At 44.8% G+C, this 24991-nt stretch overlaps 2 protein-coding genes across 2 annotated transcripts; both read left to right on the top strand.

The window, feature by feature from the left end:
- Positions 1-5015: 5015 nt before the first annotated feature.
- Positions 5016-10911, top strand: LOC309332796 (vomeronasal type-2 receptor 26-like; the record flags this gene model as incomplete). Its single annotated transcript, XM_081845965.1, has 5 exons — positions 5016-5437; positions 6495-7304; positions 8012-8239; positions 9595-9721; positions 9995-10911. Exons 1-5 carry the CDS (start codon positions 5171-5173, stop codon positions 10909-10911), a joined length of 2349 nt encoding a protein of 782 aa, XP_081702091.1. The 5' UTR covers positions 5016-5170.
- A 6463-nt stretch (positions 10912-17374) lies between these two features.
- LOC309333078 (vomeronasal type-2 receptor 26-like) lies at positions 17375-23313 on the top strand. The gene is made up of 4 exons (XM_081846533.1): positions 17375-18155; positions 20299-20526; positions 21616-21742; positions 22348-23313. The coding sequence occupies exons 1-4, from the start codon at positions 17409-17411 to the stop codon at positions 23244-23246; spliced, it is 2001 nt and encodes a 666-aa protein (XP_081702659.1). The 5' UTR covers positions 17375-17408; the 3' UTR covers positions 23247-23313.
- Positions 23314-24991: the final 1678 nt, after the last annotated feature.

Here is a 24991-nt window from a genome sequence, read left to right as displayed (position 1 = left end):
GTGTGATTGAGATCGCAAGTCACTGTGTGCATTATCCCATAATCTTTGCTTTAAAATCTTTTGGGCGCCTTCATAACCCAGGTTATACAGTTGGAGGGGAGACAGACCAATAGAGGTGGCTTTTTTAGCCATGGTTTTCTGCCATTTGCTGACAAATTCCTCATTGGTCAGGTGTTGGTACAAACCCTTCCCCAGATTAAACACTGAAATCCAGAGCCAATGTTTTAGGGCAGCCCACCACGCTTTAGTTGAAATTGGGCATTCACCAGCTTCTAACAGAAGTACAGAGTTGGGGACGCAGTTAGGTACCTGCAGCAGAGATCGTAGAAATTTTGCCTGAAAGCCATCTAGCTTTGGCAGGTCCCCATTATGCCAGACATTTGCTGCATACGGGAGTTGGGAAACGGGCTTTGCGTTGAAACCCCTTAAGGCTGCTGGAACATATTTGCCACCCTTTGTGAAGAAGAATCTGAGTATGGCTAGCTTTGTAATCTCCACCTTTTGAAGGGAGGTTTGCCAATGGTGCTTCCAAGATTCTGTATGCTGGAATGTGAGCCCTATATAACTGAAGTATTTTATCTGTTCAAGGTTATGGCCATCCAGCACCCATTTAGACCGGGAAAATCTTCTTTCGAAGACTAAAATTTTCGATTTTTCATAATTAATGGATAAACCATTTCCAGAACAGTAATCAGAAAATTTCCTCAACAGATAATTCAAACCCGGTCTGGAACATGAGATGATGGCCGTGTCATCAACATATAACATCAAGGGGTCCTTCTCATTCCTATTTTTGGAATGTGTCCATCTGGGTCCATTAAGCTCTCTTCTAGGTCATTCAAGAATAGACAAAACGATGTGGGGGCCAAAATACAACCCTGTCTCACCCCCCTAGTCATCTCGACGCTGTTCGATAGCTGTCCCTGTTGACCGCATCGGACCTGCAGTTTGGTTCCATTATACAGGGCTTTTATGAGAAAGAGAAGTCGTTTGTCCTGCAAAATCAGACTTAATTTGGACCATAGCTGGGATCTGGGGATGGAGTCAAATGCTGATTTCAGATCCATGAAGGCCACAAAAAGTTTACCCTGTAGAGGCCTGGTACACTTCTCGGCTAGGAAGGACAGCATTAGACAGTGGTCTGTTGCTGAATGGTTCTCACGAAAAGCTGCCTGGGCTTCAGATAGCATATTGTGTTCATTTAGAAAAGTTGTCAGTTTGCTACTGAGGAAACGGGCATAAAGCTTCCCAATTATTAAGAGCAGGCTAATAGGCCTATAATTGGAAGGTACATTTGGGTGGCCTCTCTTAAAGATTGGAACTACTATAGCATGTTTCCAGCTATATGGTACCTTCCCCGAGTTATTTACTACCATAAAACGTGCTGCCAGAAGCGGAGCCCACCAGAGCTGGTTTGATGTGATCAACTCTGCTGGGATAAAGTCTTTCCCCGGAGCCTTTCCGCTCTTCAGATTCCCAATTAATGTATGGACTTCCTCCACAGTAACCGGCCTCCAATTAGGGAGCAGTGACAATTCTGCCCTGTCATCCTCCTGGAAGCTGGAAGGGAGGTTTGGATTTTCCATAAATATATTTCTGAAATGGTTCTCCCAAATCTGAGCTGGAATGACACAGCTGGGGGCTGAAGAACTATTTTTCATTGAGTCGGAGACTAGTTGCCAAAAGAGTTAATTTCATTGTTTAGTGAGGCATTCAATAGCAGGGACCAGGAATTTTGTTTGGACTGCCTTTTTTTTGAGGCCAAAAGGGCTTTATACTCTTTTTTGATTTTGAAATAAGATTGAGGTAAGTAGTTTAATCCAGTGTTTCTATAGGCCAAATAAGCGTTCCTTAAGGCTTCCTTCTTTGTGCGGCACTCTTGGTCAAACCAACCACGCCCTTTAGCAGTGCGTGGCTTGCCGGCTGAGTTTATGTTGACAGAGACCACATCCTGCAAGGACTCAATGAGATTTTCGTAAGCCGTCAGGGAGGAGTCTATTGATAAATTGCTTATTATAATTGATCTTAACTTAATTGCAGTTTGTGAATTCAATCTATTCTCAACTGCAATTGCTATCTCAGGTGTCCATTTTTTTCTACGCAATGCTGGATCATTTGCTTTATCTATATCCTCATGTTCTATGTAAGAGCACTGAATTGAGTTTTGGCCAGTAGTGGAGATGATTAGAGGTAGGTGGTCGCTTTCAGTCCTATTATCTATGGTGAATTTTAAAATTGATTCGAAGGCCTCTCTGTTAGTGAGACAGCAGTCTACTATGCTAGCTCCATTTGTATTTATGAATGTATACTCGCCTTCTCTGTGCCCGGGGAATGCCCCATTAGCAATGATGAGGTCAAGACTTATTTGTAAAAAAAGCCAGGCAGAATCCAGCATAGTTGATTTGGCAATCTTTCGAATGTCTACGAGGGGGTGGGTTTAGAAAGAGGGCACTATTTTCCTTTAGATCTCTTAATATTGGGAATTTTATTTCCAGGCTAACATCATTTGAGCCTATTATGGCATTCATATCTCCCATTAGGTAAAATGCCGATCCAGGGTACCTAATTTGTAGGGAATAAAGGAAACTATGGAATTTACGCCACGTGCTCTCAATCTGTGTTTGCACTGTATATGGTGGGATATAAGCTGAAACAAGAATGATACTCTTGGATTCCAGATGCAAAGTGATCCCCCGTGCCAGCTGCTCGAAAACTGAGCACTCAGTAACCTGTGACGCCAACTGAGTGGAAACCAGAGTTACTAGGCCCCCCCTCGGTCGTCCCCTTCCGAGCGGTTTAGAGGCCTTGATTTCATAGGCGTCGTAACCGTCGAGAACTATGTTGTCAGTTGCCCAAGTTTCCTGCAGCATTCTTATGTCAAAACCCGTTATATATTCACGAAATGGCTCGTCCCCTAGTTTGTTAGCCCAACCCGCTATGTTCCATGAGATAATGTTAAGGCTGCACGTTTCATAACTGGCTTGGCTTCATTGTGGTGGGAAAATTGTTATCAGTTCTCCCACTACTTCAGTAATGATGCAACCGTTCTTAGGATATGCACGGTGTTGTTGTTCTCGGGGTTGAGTTGCAACATTTTCCCGATTTCCCGGCATCGACGGTCTTATCTGAATTGCTGGGACCATTGGGAGGTCTTCGTCAAAGACAATTAAATCTGTCTCTGGCTTTCTATGTGTCCCATTTCCCTTGGGAGGGGCGTCACTTGGCATTGGCTGATCAGATTCCAGCTGGGGTAGAGAGTGGTGAAATTCTGGATCTACCAAAGGCGTAATGGAGTGTCCTATCTTTGAATTATCTAGGTTGGGCTGTCGTTCTTTGTGTGTTTGGCCTTTTTGCTGTGACGTTTTCCTCTCCAAGGGAGTGTTACAGCTGGGTTCACCGCACATATTCATCTTTGACGGCCCTTCCGAATGAATCATGGCCCTATGGCGAAAGCCCTTCGGCAGAGAGGGCGTTGATTGCTTGGGGTCGGTCCGGCTATACAACAAGTTTGGCAGTAGTTGTTTTCGTTCTGTGTCTTTAAAAACACGCCTCAAATCAATATTATAGTCCTGTAAAAGGGCCCTATATTTCAGTAGCATTTTAGGGGTAGCTGAGTCAGAAAATGTCAGCATGAGTCTAGTGTGCTGAGGGTCCGTGCAAAGCAAGGTTATCGCGATCAGAGTGTTGCAATGGATATTTAGTAAAAGCTTAAAGTTTCTCTTCACACTGTCGATTGATTTCCAGTAAGGCAGCATACCATTAAAAGGATATATATCGAGAGCTACTTGAGTACTTTGTAGGATCAGGTCCCTACTTTCGCTTTTGTTGGTTTTAGTATTTGTAGTCTCTCGGTTATCAAGTCCAGACCGGTTACACCCCTGTACGCGATGGTCTTTAGTACTGAGTGAGCTATTTTTGGCTGCCAGGAGCACCAACTCCGTCAGGAGATACTTTACCTTTTCTAATTTGATGTTAATTTCCTCCACTGTTCTTGCAGTCAGCAGGGAGTGGTCCGCAAGTATTTCCGCATAGAGCGGTGCCCCCTCAGATGGTAGTTCATGAGCGCTCATCTCAGCATTCTCCCCTGGGTGATCTCCACCCATTAAAGCATCCCCACCGACCTGGGAATGAGTTCTATTTGATGTAGTAGGTTCTGAGTTCTGTGCTCTTGCAAAATTGTCCATTTTACTCTGCTTGCCCTTCTGCTATGGGCTCACATGTGGAGATGAGGCCGGTCGTTTCTTTTTCCTAGGCATTTCCCCAGAGATAGAGCTGCTACTAATTTCTGCTGTAAATCAGGAAGCTCGGCGTCTTCCCACGATAGGGCGTCTAAACTCCACTCCTGCTGATAAGTAGTGTCTCTAAGACTTTTAACTCAAGCCCTTGACTCAAGCTTTGTAAATATAATAGCTGCCAAATGACAAAGATAAAATACTGAGGCTGATAAAAGCTAATAAAAAACTGATAAAAATAATAAAAACAGCATCAACTGGTGCGGAGCTTAAGTCGACGCTACCACTAATGACGACGCCATCTTTGCGCTTTTTTAATACAGACCTCAAGTGTGTCCTCATTGGTGGAGTCACTGATCCAAACATGGGCAAAATTATAGATTTTACCACACGCTCAAATCTGAAAGCCACCAGGCCTCATTTGTAACTAAAAGGGGACTGAGGTATTTGGTGCTTCTCCTCGTTCAGTCAAATGGTCTCTTATCTACCTATAATCTAGCCCATTGGAAGAAGCCAAAGACCACTGCAGCAAAAGCAACCTATGAAACAGCTTCCCAGTATATCACACATTTTGAGGGGCGCCTTCATTTCTTACTCATAGAACACAGTAGAATAGAATCATAGATTGCAGAGATGGAAGGAACCCAGAGGAATCTCACCTGAAGCATCCATGACACATGGTCACCTTCCGAGGGAGTCTGTTCCACTGTTGAACAGCTCTGTGTGCTGTTTGCATCAAAGTTCCGGTCATGGAGCAGAAATCTCCAAATATTTGTTCTATGTTGGACAGGAAAAGGTTTGATATTAAAGCAATAAGATAAATAAATACTAATCTTTGTGGATCATATAATGTTTCCTCCCTCCCATTAATATGAATATGTTTCACTCTTTTTAAATAATTCATTTATTGCAGGGAGTCACCTAGGTTAACCTGGTACATGTTGTCCTTCCTTTTCACCATCCAAGAGATCAACCAGGATCTCAGGCTCTTACCCAACATCACCCTGGGCTACAACATCTATGAGAACTATTTCGATGCAAGGATGACTTCGGACGCCATGCTAGAGCTGCCTGCAGGCAGTGGATGCAATATTCCCAATTATCACTGTGGAGAACAGAATCCCCTGCTGGCTGTTCTTGAAAGAAGCAACACTTTCATCTCAAGAGTGATTTCAGCCTTGTCAGGCATCTACAAAATCCCACAGGTAAGTAGTGGGAGAGCATGGAGGGACAGAGAATTTCAACTGCGTAAAATACTACTTTCTCTTTGGAGGGGTCAAGCAGGGATATTTTTTAAAATGGGAAAATCCTGAGCTATGGACCCAACATCCCTTTTTCAAAACTGAGCCTTCACCAACTTGACACCTCCAGATGTTTCAGACTAAAACTCCCATCAGCCTCAGCCAGCAGAGATTTAGATATCAGTCATTTCAGATAATTAAATATCTGTTATTCTGAAAGTAAAATAAATTGCTGATGTCAGGGGTTCAGAGGGAGAGACACAGGAGGGGGAGCAAATGGAGAGTGAGGAGGAGGAGTCCGAGGGGGGTGCAGGCAGTGACAGTGGCCAGAGTTACTCCACAAGCCTCTCTAGCGAATCGGAGGACTCACAGAGGGGAGCGCCGATGGCCAGAGCAAGGGGGGCTCCAGGGGGGAAGCCCCAGGAGGAAGGGGCCAGTGGGGAGTCCCTGAGCAGCAGTTGGAAATCAGGACCAGCTTCCCCACCAGAGCGCAGTGGGGAGGGGGAGTCCCAGGAATCGGGACCAGTGCTCTCACCACCAGCGGGAGGAGAGGAGTCAGGTTTGGTCACGCCCACATCAGGAAGCGGGGAAACGGTCAGGAGGAAGGTTACCGGCTGGGCGCGCGCGCCAAGTTCAAATGTACAGGCGAGCGGCACAGCAGGGAGCCCGGGTAGGGAGCCAGGTCCTAAACCCCGCCGGAAGGAAGGGGAAGACCAAGGGGGGTCAGCGTCAGAGGAGTCCAGGAAGGAGGAAACCCCAGAGGGCAGAAGGACCCAGCGAAGGAAAGAACAGCGTAGGAGGTGGAGCCGGGCTAGGATCTTAAACTGGTGTGGGAGGAGCAGTGAGTCAGAGGGGACTTAGCCGATCTAGAGTCAAGAGGTGGGTCTGCGCGCCCAGAGCTTTGAAATGGAAACTAAACTTCAATAAAGACTTTTGTATATTACATCCACCGGGCGTGGGTCTTCTGTGAGCTGGGACCCAGAGGCAGTCCTGACAGCTGATCTTTTGCTTTCCTTGCTAGATCAGTTATGGCTTCACTGCCCAGTTTCTTGAAGGTAAAACCCTGTTCCCTTTTGTCTACCGGATGACTCCCAAAGAGGAAAGTCAGTACCAGGGGATTATTGAATTGCTCCTGCATTTTGGATGGACGTGGATTGGCCTCTTCGCTCCAGACAATGACAGTGGAGAAAGATTTGAGAGCGCTGTGAAACCTCTGATGCTCAGCAAAGGGATCTGCATTGCTTTCTCAAAAAGAGTACCAGAAAAAGATCTATATCAATTTATCAGGCCTGGGGAACCTTTTTTCCTATGGAGACAAGTTGGGGTATTTGTTGCCTATATAACCAATGAAGAGGGTATCATAATCCTCATGGTACTGCACGATTTCTATGAGAAGGAAATAGGGGCGAAAGTCTGGATCACAACAGCTTTGCTAGAATTCAGATTTGGCTTTCCCCTCCCTCCAAATATATTCCAGCACCTCCATGGTTCTCTGTCCTTTGCAATTCAGACTGGAATAAAGAGCAGCAAAGGTGACAAATATAAATTGCAGACCAAACCTCGGGATTATTTCAATCAAGCATTTCAGTGTTCATATTCAAAGCATCAGTTGTCCGTGAAAGGCAGGATAAGATGCAGAGAGGAGGAGAACCTGCAGCCATTGCTCCAAGGGGACCATGAGAAAGTCCTGTCTGATGACAGCTATAGCACTTACATCACTGTTCAAGCTGTGGCTCAGGCCTTGCATGCTTCGCTTTCCTCGAGATCCCAGAGGAGGCTGATGGTGGAGGAAAGAGAGCAATGGGGACCCCAAAGGCTACAGCCGTGGCAGGTATTTCCTTCCCCTTTTTGCAAACTACAGTCCACACAGATGCTGATCTTGACTGGGGATAGACCTGTAAAATATCATAGTTACTATTAGTATTAGTAATAGTAGCATACCACCCAACATTTCTCAGATGAAAATAGAGACGGCCCATTCCATAATGATAATCTTACAGTTTATACCCAGGGCTTTTTCAGGGGGGAACTCCTCAGAACTCAGTTTTGGCACCTCTCAGGTGGGTGCCATTGCCATTCTCAGAGGGAGGTGTTCTTGGTGAGTTCCGGCACCTTCCTTTCTAGAAAAATAGCACTGTTTATACCCCACACATCTTCTTCAGTTGCCTCGGCACTCTGGGCATCTCCCAACATAAAGAAATTCATACTAAAATATAAAAAAACTAAAAATTCCTGATATAGGATTGGACGCCCTGTGGGTTGGATAACTCCACATCTGCCAACATTTCTCCAATGAAAATAGCAACATTCTAAGGAAAAGTGGGAAATTCTAAGGAAAAACTGTCTCTAATTCAGGGACATCCCTGGAAAATTGGGGCCCTTGCAGGGTCTGTAGTAATAGAAATGTCTGAATAGGAATTCCAGTCTACATGAGATACACGCAGGCCCCAAATCAGAAGAGGTTGAAGTGAGTAGGACTGAGATATCCATCTTGGCTTCAAGGTTTCTCAGTGCTGGTGCTTTCCCCTGTCATACCAGTTTCACCCTTTCTTAAGAGAAATCCAGTGTCTGAATACTTCCAGAGGCAGGCTGTGCTTGGATGAGAACTGGCAGCGACCAGCGGACTTCGCTATTGTGAACTGGGTGATGTCTCCCAATAAGTCTCGTGGCCTTGTGATAATTGGGAATATAAGGAGAGAGACGTCTGCTAGCATAAAGTTCACCATTAACCCAGAAGCCATTGAGTGGAACAAGAAATTCAATAAGGTAGGGTAAATCACAGAGGGAGAAGGCGAGGAGATCCTGAATATGCTTTTCCTTGAACAACTGCTGCAAAATGGCTATATCAGGTTGATCAATGATGTCTTGACCGTACAATAACAGCTGCAACCACCACTCCTTCTTTCCACAGCAGCTGAGATAGGAGGGGAATTTGGGGTGCTCAAAGAAAGGATAGAGCCCAGAGGTCCTCAGAGAAGACACCATCTATTTCCGAGCCAGACTGAGAATTTAAGAATTCTGGACAGAATCTTTAACCGAATGGACTACGTAGATAAGAAGAAAAGGGAAGGCCCCTAATAAAAGTGAACTATTGGGCTTTCATACATGCAGAAGGATGGAAAGGAATTTATTTTAGAAATGATAATTACTGATTTATTGTTGATTTTTTAATTTGTGTACTCAGTTCACTTGTAGATGTTGCAAATGTTAAACTATTGTACGTGCAGGAATTGAGAAGTGCACAGCTGTTGGTGAAGGATGAGAAGTTAAAAACAAACGAACCCTATTGTAATATAAGGTTAATGTTAAGGAATGGCACGTGAACTAGAAATAATTAGGGAAATAAATCAGCGATAAGAGGAAACCTTGCAGAATGAGGAAACCAATATTTGGAAAAGTCATATTAAATTTGTCTTAATTAGTGATTGAGAGATTATTCGAATCCTGAACTTTGGGGAAATCACATTTCAGACTCCATTGCCATTTTCTTTGAAGATTTATTAAGCAGGGAAGCAGGTAAATGGAGAAGAGGAAAGAGAGTTCTGTGGTGCAAACCTCAGTTGTCCTGAACTAATTATGAAGAACAAGATATTCTGGTCACCCCAATGGTCAGTGGGGGGTTGAAAGGACCCTGATGAGGGGTCAAAGGCTGCATTCCAGAGATACATTTGAATTCACCCTATGTGTGAATTAAGGTAGAGGTAAAGGGACCCCTGACCATTAGGTCCAGTCAGGGCCGACTCTGGGGTTGCGGTGCTCATCTCACTTTACTGGCCGAGGGAGACAGCGTACAGCTTCTGGGCCATGTGCCCAGCATGACTAAGCCGCTTCTGGTGAACCAGAGCAGCGCACTGAAATGCCGTTTACCTTCCCGCTGGAGAGAGACCTACTTATCTACTTGCACTTTGATGTGCTTTTGAACTGCTAGGTTGGCAGGAGCAGGGACCGAGCAACGGGAGCTCACCCCGTCACGGAGATTCGAACCGTCAACCTTCTGATCGGCAAGCCCTAGGCTCTGTGGTTTAACCCACAGCGCCACCCGCATCCCTATGAGTGAATTACATACCCACAAATACTCCTAACTGTTCCTCTTTGTTGCACCTTCTTGTCTTTCTGGTTAGGCCGTACCTCGTTCCAGGTGTACAGAAAGATGTCCACCTGGATATGCCAAGGTGGTTCTAGAAGGAAAGCCCATTTGCTGCTACGCTTGTGCTCGGTGTGCGGAAGGGACCTTCTCTGCCCAGGAAGGTGGGTGACTCCAAGGGGGAAGGTATTTCTGGAGAGAGTAAACACAGGGCAGTAATCCAGTCTCAAACACTTTTTGTGAGATTTCTGCAGACATTGGGGAATGTGGCTCCTTCCTCAACTCCTTTAGGATTAATCACCTTCATTACATCCTGGAAGAGAGTTGAAAGGAATGACCATAAGGAAGAAATCTCTAGGATTTCTTCAAAATGTAATCGAGTTCAGATCATTAGGGATGTAAGTGATGCTGCAGCCACTCTTTTTCCTCTTCCCCAGATGCAGAACATTGCACCAAATGCTCAGAAGGTCAGTATCCAAACAAGGACAGAGATCAATGTGTCCCCAAGAGTATCGTCTTCCTGGCTTATGGAGAATATTTGGGAATGGTGTTAGCTTCCGTTGCCCTCTTCTTTTCTATAACAGCAGGCATTGTGTTGGGAATCTTCATTAAATACAAGGAAACTCCCATAGTCAAAGCCAACAACCGGGACCTCTCCTACATCCTCCTCGTCTCCCTCCTGCTTTCCTTTTGGTCCTCCTTCCTCTTCATCGGGCGCCCAAGGAAAGAGACCTGCCTTCTCCGACAAACGGCCTTCAGCATCATCTTCTCAGTTGCTGTTTCTTCTGTCTTGGCAAAGACCATCACGGTGGTGCTGGCCTTCCTGGCCACAAAGCCCGGGAACAGGGTGAGGAGATGGCTGGGCAAGAGTCTGGCCAACTCCATTGTCATCTCCTGTTCTGGGGGGCAAGTTCTCATCTGCACCATCTGGCTGGGCTCTTCTCCCCCATTCCCAGAGCCCGACATGCGCTCCCAGGTGGGAGAGATCGTCCTGCAATGCAACGAAGGGTCTGTGGCCATGTTTTACGTTGCCCTCGGCTACCTGGGCTTCTTGGCTGCCACCTGCTTCACGGTGGCTTTCCTAGCCAGGAAGCTGCCTGGCTCCTTCAACGAAGCCAAGCTGATCACCTTCAGCATGCTGGTCTTCTGCAGTGTTTGGGTGTCTTTTGTGCTCACCTACCTGAGCACCAAGGGCAAGTACATGGTGGCCGTGCAGATCTTCTCTATGTTGGCCTCCAGTGCTGGGCTTCTGGGCTGCATCTTCCTTCCCAAGTGCTACATTATTGTGCTGAGGCCTGATCTGAACACAAAGGAGCACCTGACAACCAGAAATCAAGGGGCATCTGATTCTTGAAATAGTCCATGTTCCCGATGCCCAGAAGTGCTTAAAGGAAACACAGCTACTCATCCATGTTGCTCCTTCTCCACCTCTGACAGAGATTGTGTTCATTCTTAGCCCAGGTTTTAGGAAATTCTGTTGACATGAACAGTAAGATGGGAGGAAATGTTTTGCTACCTTGCTTTGCCAACGACTACAATGAGTCCTGGTCTACTGCCCTTAGTTTGTAAACTATTTTCTTTTAATAATTTTGTGCTTGGGGAATTTATATTTATCTGACAACCAGATAGGCCGGGGGGAGAGAGGAGTTAGGTTTTTTAGTCTGTTTTGTCAGGACTACCTATTAACCATATCAATTCTGATATTCAACAATAGTTTCTAGTTATGTCATTTCTAGATATTCAAATACCTGTGCTCCATTTTCTACATATATGCTGTATCATTCATAAGCTCACTTCACATCATTCCATTTTCCTAAACTTTGTATATTAATAAATTGAGAAATTCATTTAAGTTCTCTTCTGTCGTTTGTTGGTTTAATTTCTGTATTCTGTAAGCTCTGCTCCCTGTTCCAAAGAGTAGCAACTGACCTTAGCCAAGGCTTGACTGGAGTACAATGGATTTTATTGCGTTGTCCAGAATATGACACATCATGCACTGATGTTGAGTGGATCACCAGATTACGAGTGAGCCAGCAACAAGTTTAGCATTGGAGGGAATCAATGAGACGAAGCCAGATAGTTGTATTCCCTGCCTGCCAAACCTTTTAAGAGGAGGCATCTTATGCTCAGTCAGGAAGGAAGAGCGAGAGGCCTCCTCCTCCTCCAACTCAGGTTCCTCCCATTCAGGTCCTCCTCCTCCAACTCAGGTTCCTCCCATTCAGGTCCTCCTCCTCCAACTCAGGTTCCTCCCATTCAGGTCCTCCTCCTCCAACACAGGTTCCTCCCATTCAGGTCCCCATTTATAGAGCAAAACCAAGATCAGATGGGCAAGTGAAAATAATTGACAGAACAGCCACTGATGAAGTATTTAGAATAGGTTAATTAGCCAAGATTGCATCCTACTTAAACTTTCATCACTTTAAATTGGTGGAAACTCTCATTCTTATTGCGATTCAAACTGTAGAATTCCAATGAAGGGTGCAATATAAAATTAATAAATAAAGGTCCTAAGAAAGCTGACTAGTTTATGTATGTCTGCAACCACAGCAGCTAGAACTTTATATGCACAGAAATGGAAAGAGTCCCCACCAAAGAGGAATGGCTTATGAAACTGGTGGAATATGCTGAAATGGTGAAATTACCTGCTAAAATTACCATCCAAAATTACCATCCATAATGATGGATTGTTTAAGGAAGAATGGAGACCATGGACATATTATCTGTCAAACCATCATCCATACATGAAGTCAAAGGCAGAGGATTATTGAAATACGACATATGGGGCTTACATAGTAAAAGCATATATATTTTAAAACATCTGATAAAAAGGAGTAATAAAAACAAACATTGAGAAAGGAGAGGTGGGGAGTCAAGAAGAAATTATGTATTTATTTTTACCAATTGTATAAGAAGAAAGGTGTTTTGGAATATCTATGGAGACTTTATTAAATTTATTGTTATAAAAAATATATTTTCGTTAAGGATCCACCCAGATTCTTAGGAAGTTGAGGTAATTTGAGTCTGTTTTATTATTTTAACTTTTTGTATGTCCTGAAGTAAGTTTGTAAACTTTTTATGATTGTTACATAAAGCGCTTTGGGAGTTATTGGCCTAACCCTGTGGTACGTGGATTTTATGCAAGAGATGAAATGAGTAAGTAAGAAAGAAGTAAATATTAATAAATAAATGGATAAAGAATAATAAAACTGCTAGAATGCTAGCCTGGTGCAACGGGCTTGGCGCCTCAGTTTCCGCTCGCGCCGAAGTGCCTGCTCTTTCTTACATATATTGCCCCCACCTCACTGAACAACCCTTAAAACCAAGGCTAACTATCCCAGAGTATTCTGTAGGGGACCTGGGTGTGGGGGATAACCAGTGAGCTGGAGTCTCAAGCAGATGTTTTTCAAATAACAATAAAGATTTATTTTTAAACAAGGTAGTATAATACAAGTGGAGAAACTTAGGTTACTCCAATAATAATATGCTAGTTCAATTCATTTTCACAGGTGTCAGCTTTATAGTTTGGTTCCGTTCTAAGGCGGTACTTTCCTTCAGTTAAAGATAAAGGGAGCCCTAACAGTTACGTCCAGTCGGGGTTGCGGCACTCATCTCGCTTTATTGGCCGAGGGAGCCAGCGTTTGTCCACAGGTCCTGTGGCCTGCATGTCTGGGTCATGTGGCCAGCATGACTAAGCCGCTTCTGGAGAACCAGAGCAGTGCACGGAAACATCGTTTACCTTCCCACTGGAGAAGTACCTATTTATCTACTTGCACTTTGACGTGCTTTCAAACTGCTAGGTTGGCAGGAGCAGGGACCGAGCAACAGGAGCTCACCCCGTCACGGGAATTTGAGCCGCCGACCTAGGCAAGCCCTAGACTCTGTGGTTTAGACCATAGCACCACCCGCGTCCCTCTTTTCCTTCATTTACCCACCCCTTTAACAAATCCAGCTCCTGAGGGAGTTTCAGTAACAGTCTTAAGAGTTCATCACACACACCCTTCCTTCACTGGGTTTTGGAAGTCTCTTCTTTCCTCAGAAGAGTCTCTCCCCTCCAGACGAGTTTGAGACCTAAGTAGACCTCAGCTCCTACTTCTGTCTCACCCTCAGTCTCCCAGCAAGATCTGGTCCTATTACTCCCGCAGGACACTACACTCACACGCTACACTCAGTCCTTCACTGTACAGCGGAGTGGACGTTCTCTCCAGAACCTCCTCAACACTCGTTGTATATCAACCTGACTCCTATCCTATCTCCCTACATAATTCCCAACCTCCTTCCTCAACCAGCTCAACTCAACCAACCACACCACCCTCAGCAGCCCAACCCCCTGTCTCCCTCCAACGCCTCTCTTTTTAAACTCTCCCTCCTGGAACCACAGCCAATCAGAGGCTGCCATTCTTTCACCATTTGCTGGCAGGAGATAAAAGTAAAAAAGAAATACTTATGGAACCAACTTTTCCGTCACACCTGGCTTCTGCACACGCAATTGTTTACAAGTAGAGAAGTTTCTGCTGAAAGACGAGGAGCAAGTTGGCTCCATGTGCAACAGAAGCTCTCCTTCCGCAGAACATGTCGAAGGGGAAGGGAGAGTCGAAAGTTCAGAGCAGCATTTCTCCCCTCAACCAACCCCAGAGAGCTTCCCTCTGTTGGAGAAGCCTTTCAAAGATGGGGTGGAAATTCACTTGAAGTGGCTTTGAAGCCACCAAGGCGCTACTTCCCTTCAGGGGGAGAACCAGAAGGGAGTGGCAGGAATCAAGCAGCCCAGACCCACCCAAAGTGGCCAGAGATGGGCTTGAGAAAACCCTCCCCAACGCAGGCTCCACCAGTCTCTGTCTCTAGAAGCCTCCAGGAAACAAGATTCCACCACCATGTATCCCGTTCACAGTACTGAGGATTCTCAGCATTCTCCATTTATTCCTTCATATTTATCTACTTGTTGAATCTATATACCGCCCTATGCCTGGAGGCCTCAGGGTGGTTCAGAGAGCAAAATCAAAACATAAAACCACAATATATATAATCAAATAAAAACTACAACCCAATAACAGCCTCTGCCCTCCCAAAAATACCCTACATTTTAAAAGAGTTTGGATGCCTGGGATACGACGCTGGGACTTCTTCATCTGGCTGTTGTCCATCCCTGACTCTCCCACCTCTTCTTAAAAACCTCCAATGAATCATAGAATGGGAGACTTGGAAAGGGACCCCAAGGTCCTCTGGTCCAACCCTCTGCAATGCAGGAATCTCAGCTAAAGAATCCCAACAGATGGCCATCCGACCTCTGCTTCAAAACCTCCAAGGAAGGAGAGTCCATGGTCGGATCCAGCTCCTTCTTTGGTGCTTGTGAGCAAAGTTCAGGCCAAACTTCCAACTCCCAAACACACCCCTTGACTTCTGTCCAACATGTTTTTCTCCAGCTCTGCACCTGCCGCTTGAGCCATTCAAAACTCCAGAAAGTTAGTGTGGTGAAACTTATTCCACTTAGAATAATCAAAATTATAGTCATCTCATCTTCTGAAAGCTCAGGAGATATTTCTGGGGGTAGCACAAGATTCGGAAAGCAACAACAGCATGGCAATATTAATTGCGCTGTGACTGGGAAAGAAAAAGTTGGTGCAGATAATATTTCCTGTGTTGGAGACAGACTGAGTCAAGATGCAGAGCTGGCGAAAGAGGGTGTGCCTGCCTTGTGCTTCCGAGCTCCGAAGGTAGAGTTGAAAACCACCCAGATTGGGAAAGCCCAGGCAGTCTGGCCTTGCAAGAGTCTTTGGGCACTTCTGCTTTGCCTCCTTGGTAGGTAAGAGGAGGAGGAGGCAGAGCCAGAATGAGATCCCTGCTTCTGCTGCTCATGATGCCCTTTGGAGTCTGCGGGAACCACAAGGCGAAATGCCCCTTGAATCTGGTCAGGGATAAAACGGATGCTCGCAATTACTACCGGCCTGGACACTTTCTCATCAGTGGGATCATATCTCCAAAACGCCTTCTTGAGACAACTCCATACAACTTTACTCAGACACCCTTCGCCAGGAATGAAATGTATGTAAAATCATATGCGGAGGGGTTTCATGGTCCTCCAGGCCTTGTAATGGTTGAAATAGGAAAGAGCCCCTTTCTCAGGGCTGGGGAGCCAAGGGCTGATCTTGCAGGACTGCCCTGCCCTGACCATTGGTCTTGCTGGCTGGGGCTGATGGGAGTTGGGGGGGGGTCTAGTAAAAAACCTCTCTTATTATTTTCTTCCCTCTGTCTTCCTAAGTAAAACAACCCTGTACCTATGCGTCTGTGTTGCTTTTAGTAGAATGCAAGGATGCCAGTGAATCTGGTCAGGGTTCAAAAGGATGCACTGAATTTCCCCACCTGCAGGATGCCATGAAACTCAGTGAATTTCCAAGGCTCAAAGGTTTTATTCAATATTATTCCATTTGGACAATTCATAAACTGTCATTAAGGAATGCTACAGTTTTGCACATGGAATTTTGAGAACCTCTGGGTGACCTTTGGTAGCTGAAGAGCAGGAAAGATGTGCTTTAATTGAAAGGATAAATAAAATAATAGGTCAGGGGAGTTCCTTGTAAGTGGACTTAGATCTCTAAAATATGAAAAGGAATCATTCCTTTTTTGACCACACACAACTGGCCTCATTTCAAAGTATTGAGGTGTTTGAGGTTTCTTCCTAAGCCAGAGGGTGGCATGAAACTCAAGCAATTTCCAAGCTGCTATGATTATTTTATGTTTATTCTATTTGGGTCATTTGTGAACAACCTTAGCACAAATCTCTTTACACAATGCAACGGGAGACCTACAGCCCAACATGGGGAAATCTGTCTCAGCTACATTAAAGGTTTCCTCCTCCAATCCCAGCACTTTCCCCTTTTTGTCATTTTTTTAAAAAAATTAGAAGCGTTTTAAGAAACTCCTGAAAATGGTTGGATTTTTATGGGTGAAGAACAGGAATGATATGCTGCAAATAAAATAATTATGTAAGATAATACAGACCAGGGTGTGTCCTCATTGGTGGAGTCAGCGATGAAAAATATGAGCAAAATTATAAATTTTGCTACACACTCAAACCTGAAAGCCAACAGGCCTCTTTTCCAAGTCAAAGGGGACTGAGGTATTTGGTGCTTCCCCTCCTTCAATAAAATTGTCTGTTATCTACCTGTAGTCTAGCCCCTTGGAAGGCGCCAAAGACCACTGCAGCAAAAGCAACCTAGGGAGCAGCTTCCCAGTATATCTCAAATGTTGAGGGGCACCTTCATTGCTTACTCATAGAACCACAGTAGAATAGAATCATAGAGTTGTAGAGATGGAAGGGACCCGGAGGTATCACACCTGAAGCATCCATGACACATGGTCACCTTCGGAGGGAGTCTGTTCCACTGTTGAACAGCTCTGTGTGCTGTTTGCATCAAAGCTCCTGTCATGGAGCAGAGGTCTCCAAAATTTTGTTCAATGCTAGACAGAAAATGGATGATATTAATGCAAAAGGATGGATGGATGGAGAAATATAAATAAATAAATCTATCTAAGCGTTGTGGATCATATAATGCTTCCTTCCTCCCATTAATATGAATATCAGTTTCACTCTTTTTAAAGGATTCATTTATTGCAGGGAGGCACCTAGGTTCTCCTGGTACATGTTGTCTTTCCTGTTCACCATCCAAGAGATCAACCAGGATCTCAGTCTCTTACCCAACATCACCCTGGGCTACAACATCTATGAGAACTATTTCGATGCAGGGATGACTTCGGACGCCATGCTAGAGCTGCTTGCAGGCAGTGGATGCAATATTCCTGTCCAGTTTTACTGTCCAGTTTCTCGAAGGTAAAACCCTGTTCCCTTTTGTCTATCGGATGAGTCCCAAAGAGGAAAGTCAGTACCAGGGGATTGTTGAATTGCTCCTGTATTTTGGATGGACGTGGATTGGCCTCTTCGCTCCAGACAATGACAGTGGAGAAAGATTTGTGAGCGCTGTGAAACCTCTGATGCTCAGCAAAGGGATCTGCATTGCTTTATCAAAAAGAGTACCAGAAAATGATCTTAATCAATTTATCAGGCCTGGGGAACCTTTTTTCCTATGGAGACAAGTTGGGGTATTTCTTTCCTATATAACCACTACTCAGGATATCACGTTACTCATGGTAGTACACGATATCTGTGAGAAGGAAATAGGGGCGAAAGTCTGGATCACAACTGCTTTGCTAGAAAACAGAGTTGGCTTTTACATCCCTCCAAATCTATTCCAGCACCTCCATGGTTCTCTGTTCTTTGCAATTGAGACTGGAATAAGGAGCAGCAAAGGTGGCAAATATAGATTGCAGACCAGTTTTGGGGATTATTTCGATCAAGCATTTCAGTGTTCATATTCAAAGCATCTGTTGTCCGTGAAAGGCAGGATAAGATGCAGAGAGGAGGAGAACCTGCAGCCATTGCTCCAAGGGGACCGTGAGATAGTCCTGTCTGATGACAGCTATGGCAATTACATCCATGTTCAAGCTGTGGCTCAGGCCTTGCATGCTTCGCTTTCATCGAGATCCCAGAAGAGGCTGATGGTGGAGGAAGGAGAGCAATGGGGACCCCAAAGGCTACAGCCGTGGCAGGTATTTCCTTCCCCCTTTTGCAAACTGCAGTCCACACAGATGCTGATCTTGACCGGGGATAGACCTGTAAAATATCATAGTTACTATTAGTAATAGTAGCTTACCTTCCAACATGTCTCCAATGAAAATAGGGATGTCCCATCCCATAACGATCATTTTGCTATTTATACCCAGGGCTTTCTTCAGGGGGAACTCGCTGGAACTCAGTTCCAGCACCTCTCAACCAGGTGCCATTTTGACCTTTGGAGGGTCTGTAGTAATAATATTAGTATTATTCTCTTTATATATCAACTTTCATCTGAAGATCACAGGGTGGTTTGCAGAATAAAAATACAAAATGAGAATAGAAAAAGCAAACGAAAGGAAGAAAACAAGCAAACCAAAAGCATATTAAAATGCCCAGAGATGGTTTTATCCACCCAAATCCTGGTTACAGAATAACTTTCTCGCCTGGCACCTAAAGATTTGTCACAAAGGTGTCCAGGGAGCCTCTCTGGGAGAACATCCCCCAAGCGAGGGGCCACCACAGAAAAGTCCTGTTGTCCTGCTGCCACCCTCCAGATATCTCTATTTTTTATATATTTTTTTTATTTAAGTTTTTTTATTTCTTTCCAAGCTCCTGTATAGTTATTCTTAAAAATATTTATGTTTGTAGCTGTTATCCATACTCCTAAATATTAAACTTTCTTCTCAATCATCAGTTCTGTCACATTTTCCGCCAATACTTTCGTTCTACCTTTATTTAGTTTAAAACCTGCTACTTCTCCAACTTGAGAATCTGTTCAAGACCCTTGGTTGGCTAGCCATGGGGTCTTCTACAGTTACCACATAGTCATCTGCAAAGGCCTTGAGTTTATATGCTTTGTAACCTACTGTTGGGACGCGGGTGGCGCTGTGGGTTAAACCACAGAGCCTAGGACTTGCCGACCGAAGGTCGGCGGTTCAAATCCCCATGACGGGGTGAGCTCCCGTTGCTCGGTCCCTGCTCCTGCCAACCTAGCAGTTCGAAAGCACATCAAAAGTGCAAGTAGTAAAATAGGTACCACTCTGGTGGGAAGGTAAACGGCGTTTCCATGTGCTGCTCTGGTTCGCCAGAAGTGGCTTAGTCGTGCTGGCCACATGACCCGGAAGCTGTACGCCGGTTCCCTCTGCCAATAAAGTGAGATGAGCGCCCCAACGCCAGAGTTGGCCGCGACTGGACCTGATGGTCAGGGGTCCCTTTACCTTTAACCTTTGTTATCCCTTTTATTTCTTCATCTGATCTTCTACTTCTGGCCAGGGTCTCTACAACTAAAATAATAATGGTGACTGAGGATATCCCTGTCCTGTCCCTTTCATTATTTTGAATTTTTCTGTTATTACGTTGTTTACTATCATCATAGCCTGTTAATCAGAATAAATTGAGTCAATTCCTCTAAGTACAGTGGTACCTCGGGTTACAGACGCTTCAGGTTACAGACTCTGGCAACCCAGAAATAGTACCTGGGGTTAAGAACTTTGCTTCAGGATGAGAACAGAAATCGTGCGGCGGCAGCGGAAGGCCCCATTAGCTAAAGTGGTACCTAAGGTTAAGAACAGTGTCAGGTTAAGAATGGACCTCCAGAACAATTTAAGTTCTTAACCTGAGGTACCACTGTAATGACTCTCTGAATTTCATCATCTCTATAGTCTTCTTCGTAGAAGTCCATGAAAAAATGGTCAAAGGCCTTCTCTGCGTCTATAAAAATCAACACTGCTTGCTTATCATTTCTAACCTCCTGATCTTCTATTATATCAATTATATTCCTTATATTATCCTTCATCTGGCGGCCTGGTAAAAAACCAGCCTGGTCCTGATGAATTAAATCCATTAATAGCACTTTCATGTTGTTTGCCAATAGGTCTGCAAATAGCTTATAGTCATTATTTAATAGAGAAATCAGCCTATCATTTTTGACTGATAATAGATCTGTATCTTTTTTCAGAATCAGCGTAATGTAAGTATCTTAAATCTTTTAGTGGTTGTGCCAAATAATCTTGCAATTTCTTATAGTACTTTGCTGATAGCCCACCTGGCCCTGGTGTTTTCCCCATTTTGGCTTGATTAATTGCCTACTGTAGCTTCCCAGTTTCTTAATGCTGCTGCTTTCCCCTGCCATTCCAGCTTCACCCTTTCTTGAGAGAAATCCGGTGTCTGAATACTTCCAGGGGCAGACTGTGCTTGGATGAGAACTGGGAGGTGCCAGTGGACTTCAGTATTATGAACTGGGCGATGTCTCCCAATAAGTCTCGTGTCCTTGTGAAAATTGGGAATATAAGGAGAGGAGCATCTGCTGGCATAAAGTTCACCATTAACCCAGAAGCCATTGAGTGGAACAAGAAATTCAACAAGGTAGGGGGGATAATTGGGGGAGGGGGGCTAGGAGACCCTGATTGTGCTGTTTCTTGAACAACCACTGCAGAATGACCATGTCAGGCTGACTGTCCAGTAACAGCTGGAACCAGCACACCTTCTTTCTACAGCAGCTGAGATAGGAGGGGAATTTGGGATGCTCAAATAAAGGATATTGACCTTTCATACATGCAGAAGGATGAAAACTAATTTATTTTACAAATGATAATTACTGATTTATTGTATATTTTTTTTAATTTGTGAGTAAGCTCACTTCTATTAAATTTGTCTTAATTTGTGCTTGATGTGGTGAAATTTGGAAAATGAATTAAGGCAATTTGGCAAACAAAACCCCAAAACCCCAACTCTCCTTTCATTTGGGCATTGAACAGCAAAGCGCTTTCTCTCTCTCTTTCTCTCTCTCTCTAACACACACAAACACAAACATGAGAATGAACCGTGTGAGAGATTATTCGAATCCTGAAATTTGGGGGAATCACATGTCAGACCCATTGCCATTTGCTTTGAAGTTTTTTTAAGAAGGGAAACAGGTAAATGGAGAAGAGGAAACAGAGTTCTGTGGCTCAAACCTCAGCTGTACTGAACTCAATTTAAAGCACAAGATATTCTGGTCACCCCAATGGTCAGCGGGGGGTTGAAAGGACCCTGATGAGGGGTCAAGGCTGCATTCCAGAGATCATGTTCTGCAGCTAAAGGGAACTGACCGCATTAAGGGAATGGGAGATGGCAGGCAACTGGGGATCTTGGCTGCTGGAAACGGCAACTGGGATCTCTCAGGATTCCCTGCCAGACAGACCCCTCCCCAACCTTCTATATGATGTGATGTAGAGCTGTGATGATTTCCTGAATGATTCATTGGGAGCCACAACTGCAAATCTTTGGGTAGATCAGGGTTTCCCAAACTTGGGTCCCCAGCTGTCTTTGGACTACAGCTCCCATCATCCTGAGCTGGCAAGACCAGTTGTCAGGGATCACCACCATGCTATAGAGATTGCGTTGAGTGAATTACATACACACAAATACTCCTAACTGTTCCTCTTTGTTGCACCTTCTTGTCTTTCTGGTTAGGCCGTACCTCGTTCCAGGTGTACAGAAATATGTCGACCTGGATATGCCAAGGTGGTCCTAGAAGGAAAGCCCATTTGCTGCTATGCTTGTGCTCAGTGTGCAGAAGGGACCTTCTCCGCTCGGGAAGGTGGGTGATTCCAAGGGGGAAGAAATTCCTGGAGAGAGTAAACACAGGACAGAAATTCAGTCTCACACACTTTTTGTGAGAATTCTGCAGACATTGTGGAATGGGGATCCTTCCTCGACTTCCTTAGTATTATTCACCTTCATTACATCCTGGAAGAGAGTTGAAAGGAATGACCATAAGGAAGAAATATCTGGGGTGCAAACTGGGCAGCTGTGAGAGGAAAGCCCGCAAAGCAATCCTTTTTGATTTTTTAGACCAAGCCACACAAAAAGGAAATAATGTTGACACTCATCAAAAATAATGGATAGACGATGAAAAGCAGCAAATTACTAACAGCAAAAGCACAATAAAAATAAATACTTCATGTGAAAATTATTACAATATAATCTATGGACCGTTTTGATCTCACTGCTATGAACATTGCATGGAAGCAATGTCTGCATTTTAAAGGTTCAGGCAAAGAGGAATAGGCAGGATCCAAACAATGCAGTTAACAGAAGTGGAGTGGTCCCTGCCTCTCAGTTTATCCTAGATCACAATGTTAATAGAGCACAGATCATGAGGGATGTAAGTGATGCCACAGCCATTCTTTTTCTCTTCCCCAGATGCAGAACATTGCACCAAATGCTCAGAAGATCACCATTCAAACAAGGACAGAGATCAATGTGTCCCCAAGATTACCACCTTCCTGACTTATGGAGAATATTTGGGAATGGTGTTAGCTTCCGTTGCCCTCTTCTTGTCCTTAACAGCAGGCATTGTGTTGGGAATCTTCATTAAATACAAGGAAACTCCCATAGTCAAAGCCAACAACCGGGACCTCTCCTACATCCTGCTCGTCTCCCTCCTGCTTTCCTTCTTGTCCTCCTTCCTCTTCATCGGGCGCCCAAGGAAAGAGACCTGCCTTCTCCGACAAACGGCCTTCAGCATCATCTTCTCAGTTGCTGTTTCTTCTGTCTTGGCAAAGACCATCACAGTGGTGCTGGCCTTCCTGGCCACAAAGCCCGGGAACAGGGTGAGGAGATGGCTGGGCAAGAGTCTGGCCAACTCCATTGTCATCTCCTGTTCTGGGGGGCAAGTTCTCATCTGCACCATCTGGCTGGGCTCTTCTCCCCCATTCCCAGAGTCCGACATGAACTCCCAGTTGGAAGAGATCATCCTGCAATGCAACGAAGGGTCCGTGGCCATGTTTTACGTTGCCCTCGGCTACCTGGGCTTCTTGGCTGCCACCTGCTTCACGGTGGCTTTCCTAGCCAGGAAGCTTCCCGGCTCCTTCAACGAAGCCAAGCTGATCACCTTCAGCATGCTGGTCTTCTGCAGTGTTTGGGTCTCTTTTGTGCCCACCTACCTGAGCACCAAGGGCAAGTACATGGTGGCCGTGCAGATCTTCTCTATGTTGGCCTCCAGTGCTGGGCTTCTGGGCTGCATCTTCCTTCCCAAGTGCTACATTATTGTGCTGAGGCCTGATCTGAATACAAAGGAGCACCTGACAACCAGAAATTAAGGGGACATATGATTCTTAAAATATTCCATGTTCCCTATGTCCAGAAGTACATAAAGGAAACACACCTGCTCATCCATGCTGTTTATTCTCCATCTCTGAAAGAGATTGTGTTCATTCTTAGCCTACGTTTTAGGAAGTCCTGTTGACATGAACAGTAAGATGGGTGGAAATCTTTTGTATGCTGTGTCATTTACAAGTGCACTTCATGTCATTTCGTTCTCCTAGGTTTTGTATATCAATAAACTGAGAAATTAATTTATCTCCTATAGTCTGATGGTTTAATTTCTGTATCGTGTAAGCTCTGCTCCCTGTTCCAAAGAGTAGCAGCTGACCTTATCCCGCCCTCCCCAGCCGAAGCCAGGCTAAGAGCGGCTAACAATAAAAGTAACACAGCATTCTAAAATCAATTCATTCTAAAATCAAATCAAAATCAAATCCATTGCCGAGACAAGACACTGGTCCAGCACTCCCACTGCCCCACTTGCAGATGTGAAGGAGAAATGGAGCTGAATGTCATTAGTGTAATTCTGACAACGTGCTCCAAACCTCTGGATAAACCCACCCAGCGGTTTCATGTAGATGTTAAACAATGTGGGGGATAATAATAATAATAATAATAATAATAATAATAATAATAATAATTTATTTATATACCACCCTCCCCAGCCCAAGCCGGGCTCGGAGCAGCTAACAACAGTAAAAGTAACTCAGTTTACATAAAATCACAATCAATTAATTAAAATACATTCTAAAATCAATTTATTCTAAAATCAATTGAGAATCAAATTAATGGCAACCATTGGGCTACAGTTCTGCGGGGATTACCAAAGGAGGGGGTCAGACTGTGCCCTAGCAGAACAGCTCCATCTTGCAGGCCCTGCGGAAAGATGTCAAGTCCTGCAGGGCCCTGGTCTCTTGTGACAGAGCGTTCCACCAGATCGGGGCCACGGCTGAAAAAGCCCTGGCTCTGGTTGAGGCCAGCCTGACCTCTCTGTGGCCCGGGACCTCCAAGATGTTTTTGTTTGAAGACCGTAAGGTCCTCCTTGGGACAAACCAGGAGAGGCGGTCCCGTAGGTACAAGGGTCCTAGGCCGTATAGGGCTTTAAAGGTGAAGCCAGCATCTTAAACCTGATCCTACATATTACTATTGAAGGGGCCATTAGAATATTGTTCTCTATATGATCCCAAATACCTATATGGTATTCTATTCTGCAAATCTATATAAAGGGGGCGCACCCTGACTGGGTGTGCAGGTTGCGTAGTTATCGCCCTGTACCTTTGTTCTGCATATGCACTTCAAATAAAATCCTGTTAATAACCTGCAAGTGAAGGAAGGTGAGAACAGGTGACCTCACCTAGGCCCAAAGTCAACCCCTACCAAAGCAGGCTCAAAGCTTCTCAGAGCTTTTCAAAATCATTTTTCTCAGCAGCTAAAAGGCATTAGCTAAGCATCAGAAACATTCCGCTTGCTGTAACTAAAAAGATTGCAACAAAGGTAGGGAACAGTCCATTGTTTCTCAGGTCTTTCTGATGCCTTCTGGCCTTGCTAAAGAACCACATTGCAACTTACTTTCTGTTCGGGAACCATGCCAGAACAAGAGATTGAAACATATCTGAACACTCTGAAACCCCTTTCCTGGGAATGGTGCCAAGAGTCCCAAGACAGCTTTCTGTTCATGCTCAGAGGACTCCTGAGGGAGGAGAAAGGAGGAGGGAACTGGAAAGGGGTATATATGCTTGTGCAC

Source organism: Podarcis erhardii (assembly GCF_964252035.2).
Source record: "Podarcis erhardii genome assembly, chromosome: 18".
Taxonomy (NCBI): Eukaryota; Metazoa; Chordata; class Lepidosauria; order Squamata; family Lacertidae; genus Podarcis; species Podarcis erhardii.
This window is presented reverse-complemented; position numbering and strand designations above follow the sequence as displayed.

What these genes read in the sequence shown, in the direction of transcription:
- LOC309333078 (XM_081846533.1), top strand. Translation starts at nt 17,409, where the DNA reads ATGAGTCCCAAAGAGGAAAGTCAGTACCAGGGGATTGTTGAATTGCTC. An exon ending in AAAGGCTACAGCCGTGGCAG is followed by an intron (nt 18,156 to 20,298) that starts GTATTTCCTTCC and finishes CTGCCATTCCAG; the next exon opens with CTTCACCCTTTCTTGAGAGA. An exon ending in GACCTTCTCCGCTCGGGAAG is followed by an intron (nt 21,743 to 22,347) that starts GTGGGTGATTCC and finishes TCTCTTCCCCAG; the next exon opens with ATGCAGAACATTGCACCAAA.